At 46.3% G+C, this 6,345-nt stretch overlaps 1 protein-coding gene across 1 annotated transcript in view; it reads left to right on the forward strand.

Moving 5' to 3' along the window:
- The window catches only part of LOC122563844 (collagen alpha-1(XXVI) chain-like), a 20,540-nt gene extending 14,739 nt beyond the window's left edge, over positions 1-5,801 (forward strand). The window contains exons 5-7 of the mRNA XM_043718036.1: positions 1,907-1,951; positions 3,921-4,005; positions 5,388-5,801. Coding sequence (XP_043573971.1) covers positions 1,907-1,951; positions 3,921-4,005; positions 5,388-5,518 — 261 coding nt within the window. The 3' untranslated portion in view covers positions 5,519-5,801. The remainder of the gene's footprint in view (positions 1-1,906; positions 1,952-3,920; positions 4,006-5,387) is intronic.
- Positions 5,802-6,345: the final 544 nt, after the last annotated feature.

The raw sequence follows: 6,345 nt of genomic DNA on the forward strand, positions 1-6,345 counted from the left end.
ACCGTACACAACCTCATCACCTCAGGGGATCTCCCACCCACAGCTTCTGACCTCATAGTTCAGGAACCCCGCACCACCCAGTTCTACCTCCTACACAAGATCCACAAACCTGACTACCCCGGCTGACCCATTGTCTCAGCCTGCTCCTGCTTCACCAACTCATCTCCACATACCTCGATACTGTCCTATCCCCCCTGGTCCAGGAACTCCCCACATACATTCAGGAAAGGACACATGCCCTCCACCTCTTTCAAGAATTCTGTTTCCCTTGCCCCCAATGCCTCATCTTCACCATGGACATCCAGCCCCTATATACCTCCATCCGCCATGACAAGGGCCTCCAAGGCCTCCGTTTCTTCCTCTCCCGACGTCCCCACCAGTACCCTTCCACCGACACACTCATTCATTTGGCTGAACTGGTCCTCACCCTCAACAATTTCTTCTTCAAATCCTCCCACTTCCTCAGCCCCAGCTGGGCCCCAGCTACGCCTGTCTCTTTGTTGGCTACGTAGAACAGTCCATCTTCCATAGTTACACTGGCACCACTCCCCACCTCTTCCTCCGCTGCGCTGGTGACTGCATCAGCACCACCTCATGCTCCTACCAGGAGGTTGAACAGTTTATCAACTTCATCAACACATTCCATCCCGACCTTAAATTCACCTGGACCGTTTCAGACACCTCCCTCTCTTCCTGGACCTCTCCATCTCCATCAGCGGTGACTGACTCAACACTGACATTTTCTACAAACCCACCAACTCCCACAGCTACCTGGATTACACCTCCTCCCACCCTGCCTCCTGTAAAAATGCTATCCCGTATTCCCAATTCCTCTGCCTCCACCACATCTGCTCCCAGGAGAACCAGTTCAACCACAGAACACACCAGATGACCTGCTTCTTGATAGACTGCAATTTCCCCTCTCACATGGTTGATGATGTCCTCAAGCACACCTCATCCACTTCCTGCACCTCTGCCCTCCAATCCCACACTTCCACCCGCAACAAGGACAGAGCCCCCTGGGCCTCACCAACCTCCATATACATTGCATCATCTGCCGGCATTTCCACCACCTCCAAATGGACCCCACTACCAGGGATATATTTCCCTCCCCACCCCTTTCCGCTTTCCGTAAAGACTGTCCCCTCCACAACTACTTTTTCAAGTCCATGCCCCCCAACCAGCCCACTTTCCCTCCTGGCACCTTGCCCTGCCACCACAGAAATAGCAAAACCTGCACCCGAACCTCCCCCCCAAGCCCCCACCTCCATCCAAGGCCCCAAAGGAACCTTCCACATCCCTCCAAGTTTCACCTCCACTTCCCCAAATATCACTCGGGACCCTCCAATCCCAGGGCATCAATGTGGACTTCCCCTCATTCCCTGTCCCCCCCACCTTACCCCAGTTCCAATCTTCCAGCTAAGCACCATCCTCATGACCTATCCCACCTGTCCATCTTCCTTCCTACCTATCTACTCAACCCTCCCCTCCGACCTATCACCTTTACCCCAACCTCTATCCACCTGGTTGCACTCTCAGCTACCTTCCCCCTAGCCCCATCCCCCCTCCCATTTATCTCTCCATCCCCGAGGCTCCCAGCTTCACTTCTGATGAAGGGCTCTGGCCCGAAACGTCAATTCTTCTGTTTCTCAGATGCTGCCTGACCTGCTGTGCTTTCCACCAACACACTCTCGACAATAAATGGGTAATGCCCTCTTTCTAACAAGGAATTTTAAAATTTAAGGGCAACCACCTACAAACCACTTTTCAGACAATTTAATGAATCAGGAGAAAGCAGAAGGGGGTTTCCTGTAAAAGCCCCTTTGTATGTGTGAACATCACTGTGGCTGCACCTGTTCCTGTGATTTAACTACTGTTGGCTGATTCATACCTCTTTCCTTATTAGGGTGAACCAGGACAGAAAGGAGAATGCTGTGACAAAGACTCAGAGGTGAGGATTTTCATTCATTTTGATTCTTATTTGCTATTCACTCATGGGATGGACTTTGTGCCTGTTTATTGCCCATCCTTCATGGCCCAAAGGGCTGTTCAGAGTTTAACCACATCGCTGTAGGCCTGGGATCACATGTTGGCCAGACCAGGTAAGGATGGCAGATATCCTTCCCTGAAGAATATTAGTGAATTAGATAGGTTTTCCAGCAATTGAATTGTCACCTTTTAATTTCAGATTTTTATTGAATTTAAATCTGTCGTAATGGGATTCAAACACAGGTCTCCAGATTCTGAATTATTAGTCCAGTGACATTATCACTACACCACTATCTCTCCCAACGAGAGAAAAGATTGGAACTCTGTTAAACAACCCTCGTCCATACCAGTAGAATGAACTGACCATGTTGCTGTGTGAGGTTTCCAATCAGTGTCCTATTAATAGTGACGATACTATGAACATCTATGTGTCATGTAGAATCCCTAGAGTGTGGACGCAGGTCATTCGGCCCATCAAATCCACACCGAGACTCTGAAGAGCATCCCCCCAGTTCCACCTTGCTACCCTGTCCCTGTAACCCTTCATTTCCCATGACCCTAGCCTACACATCCCTGGATACTATGGGACTTTTAGCATGGCCAATTCACCTGACCTGCATATCTTTGGATTGTGGGAGGAAACTGGAGTTCCCGGGGGAAACCCATGCAGACATGGGGGGAATGAGCAAACTCCACACAGGCAGTTGCCCAAGAGTCCCTGATGCTGAGGCAGCAGTGGTCTCATACACCATCTGACTGGGATCACTTGAAGCATGATACTCTATTGAAAACGTGCTGCATTGTTGTAACCTCTTATCCTTGATGTTAAGGGCAGAATCATATAGGGCGCTGTGCAATGTGGAGTATGATGGGATTTTTAACAGAATTCAATAAGTATGCCAAAGCTAATTTCGACGATAGGGGCATCTTGCTGCAGGTTTTGCAGAGTGGCATGGCAAGCATGAGACATAAAGGGGAGAGAAACATTGAAAACTGTATTTTCATGAGTGAGGGTACATTAAAAACTAAGATCATGATAAATTATCCCAGCCATAAACAACACTGATGTATTTACATCAATAGCTTGTTAAACAATATTAAAACATCTGTAAAAAAAAAGAGCAGCACAGTGGCTCAGTGGTCAGCACTGCTGCCTCACAGTGTCAGGGATCCAGGTTCGATCCCAGCCTCGGGTGACTGCGTGGAGTTTGCACATTCTACCCGGGTGCTCCGGTTTCCTCCCACAATCCAAAAGATGTGCAGGTCAGGTGAATTGGCCATGCTAAACTGCCCATAGTGTTAGGTGCATTGGTCAGGGGTAAATATAGAGTAGGGGAATTGGTCTGAATGGGTTACTCTTCAGAGGGTCGTGTGGACTTGTTGGGCTGAAGGGCCTGTTTCCATACTGTAGGGAATCTAATCTAATCAAAGTTTCTCACTGGACAGCAGTAAGTCCCCATTCAGAAAGGATTATTGTTGTTAAACACCAATTGATGGTCCTATTCACTTCAAAGCACAATCCATGGGCACCATCCGCATGGGCCTGTCATCTATGGGCATTGGCATCTGCCAACCCCTCACTGCTGTCATGGAATCTCTCCCAACCTCGTGGTTACCCAGCAACATGACCACTGTTGCCAAGTGACTGGCACCTGCTAGTGGATGAACAATTTGTTTCAGCAAATTCAGCTAGAATACAAAAGGATCAAAATGCAAAATACGTATGAAAGTAATTCTAATTGATGTACTCAGCTGAGGTGTAGACAAAGTAGGATGCACACCGATAAAAAGCTCCTGAGACAATAAGTGCTGCATGCTTATCCACAAAAGCCAACATTACTTTTGGTGTGACAAAACTGACAACTTTCAGAAAATTGAACCCACAGTCTATTCATACTTCCCTTCCCTCACTACGTCCTTTTTTTGCACAGGGAGAAGCAGTTGAGCAGCTTCGGGAGGCTTTGAAGATAATAGCTGAACGAGTTTTGATTTTGGAACACATGATCAAAATCCATGGTGAGTAAGCTGAAAGATAAATAGTCAAAGGATCAAATGTTCCAATCATACTGGATCCACTTAGATCCTTTGAAGGAGAATCAGTGGCATGGCTCGTCTACAGATTTCAATTTGTTATTACATATGGTAAAGAGAAAATGATTAACTCAATATTGAATTAAATTGAAATTGGGCACATTTCCTAATCATTTTACCACCCATTTTCAGCAGGTGAAACACACCACTTTTATTTTTATATCAAACCACTTTCTTTTAAAAAAAAAGGTCATGACAAAGATATATCCCAGTGAGAAGATAATTTCAATGAAGAGGATAAACCAACCTCAGTTAACTGGGAAGGCTAGGGATAGTATTGGATTGAAACGGAAAACATACAGCATGGTGAAGATTAGTGGCAAACCAGATTGGGAAAGAAACTACACATTAGGCAACTTTAATGAGATAAGAGCCTGTGGTGTTGGGATAGTATATTAGAAGGGACAGAGGATTGTCTAAATAATAGAAGATGAAGGAAGGATAAGGAGGGACATTTTTAGGGTAGCAACTTGTAACTAGTTGAATGGCAGAGAGGTCAGTGCTGGGGTCACAATTATTTATGACTTGAGTGTGATAAAGGAATGTACTATTGCCAAGTTTGCAGATGACACAAAAATAGGTAGGAAGGCAAGTAGTGAGGATGCAAAGAGTCTATAGAGGCATATGAATGAGGTTAAATGAATAAGCAAAAACTTGGCAGATGGAATATAATGTAGGAAAATGTGAGTGTATGCACTTTGGCAGGAAGATAAAGGAGCTGAATATTATTTAAGTTGGAAAAAAACTGTAGAAACATGCAACACCAAGGGATTTGGAAGTCTCGTCCATGAATCACAAAAGCTAGCATCCAAGCTCAGTGGGTAATCGGGAAGACAAATAGAAAGTTGGTCTGTATTTCAAATAAGATGAATTATAAAAATAAGGAGATCTTCCTAAAACTTTACATGGCAATAGTCAGACCATACCTGGGGTGCAGTGAACAGTTTTGGTCCCCTTATCTAAGGAAAGATATGGTGACCTTGGAGCCAGTACAGAGATGTTTCACTGATCCTGGGTTTGGGGGGTAGGAGAGGTTAAATAGGTTGGACTTGTACTCAAGTTTAGAAGAATGAGAGGAAACCCTATATTCAAAGCTGAGATAGACTGATTTTTAATCAGTAAGGGGATCAAGGTTTATGGGCAAAAGGCAGGAAAGTGGAGTTGAGGATTATCAGATCAGCCACAATCTCATTGAATGGTGTCCTGGACTCGATGGGCTGAATGGTCTACTTCTGCTCCTCTATCTTATGGTACTATTGTTGTGTGGAACTGATCAGCTTTGTCTTAACTCAATGCCATTTTTCCAGATGGTTCCGCAACACTGGAGTCTGGGTCAGGTTTTGAAACATTACCTCCAAATGTAAAGATCAAGAGGGAAGGACAGCTATATCGTACACTCTCTGCACTGCTGGCTGACAAGGGACGTAAACACAAATAGAGGCAGCCATCATCTGAACGGGACGCCTGGCAAACACAGGCTGAAGAAACCACCGCAAATGTTTATTAAAGGTGCAGCATGGGTTGGCCTAGATTGGCTTGATACCTCTTCCCCCCATACTGCCCCTCCTCCCACACTCCCACACTGGGTTTGACACTCCGCCAGTGACCCAAAGGGACAGCCCCTCTCGTCCCAGCGACCCAGTTTGACACAAAAAGTGTGGTGCTGGAAAAGCGCAGCAGGTCAGGCAGCATCCAAGGAATTCCTGATGAAGGGCTTAAGCCCAAAATATCAACTCTCCTGCTCCTCGAATGCTGCCTAACCTGCTGTGCTTTTCCAGCACCACACCTTTCAACTCTGACTCTCCAGCATCTGTAGTCCTCACCTTCTCTCACCCAGTTTGACACCCAACTCTCCCCAGTCCTCCAGGGACCTGGTTTGATGCATTTAAGGAAGGCAATGGCCTAGGGGCATTATCACTGCACTCATAATCCGGAGACCCAGGTCATGTTCTGGGGACCCCAGGTTTGAATCCTGCCATGGCAGATGGTGGCTTTCAATTCGGTAAAAAAATTAAGTGTCCAATCCATTGTTGACTGTTGGAAAAACCCATCTGGTTCACTAATGTCCTTTCAGGATGGAAATCTGCCAACCTTACCTGGACATGTGACTCCAGAGCACATCAATGTGGTTGACTTTTAACTGGCCTAGCCAATGACACCCTCATCTCGTGATTGAAGAAATCATGCCCCTGCTCAATGACCCAGTTTGACACCACTCTCCCCTATCCCCGCCCATGACCCTGTTATTCATGGAATAATGAAAGT

Source organism: Chiloscyllium plagiosum, chromosome 28, assembly GCF_004010195.1.
Source record: "Chiloscyllium plagiosum isolate BGI_BamShark_2017 chromosome 28, ASM401019v2, whole genome shotgun sequence".
In the NCBI taxonomy this organism is placed as follows: Eukaryota; Metazoa; Chordata; class Chondrichthyes; order Orectolobiformes; family Hemiscylliidae; genus Chiloscyllium; species Chiloscyllium plagiosum.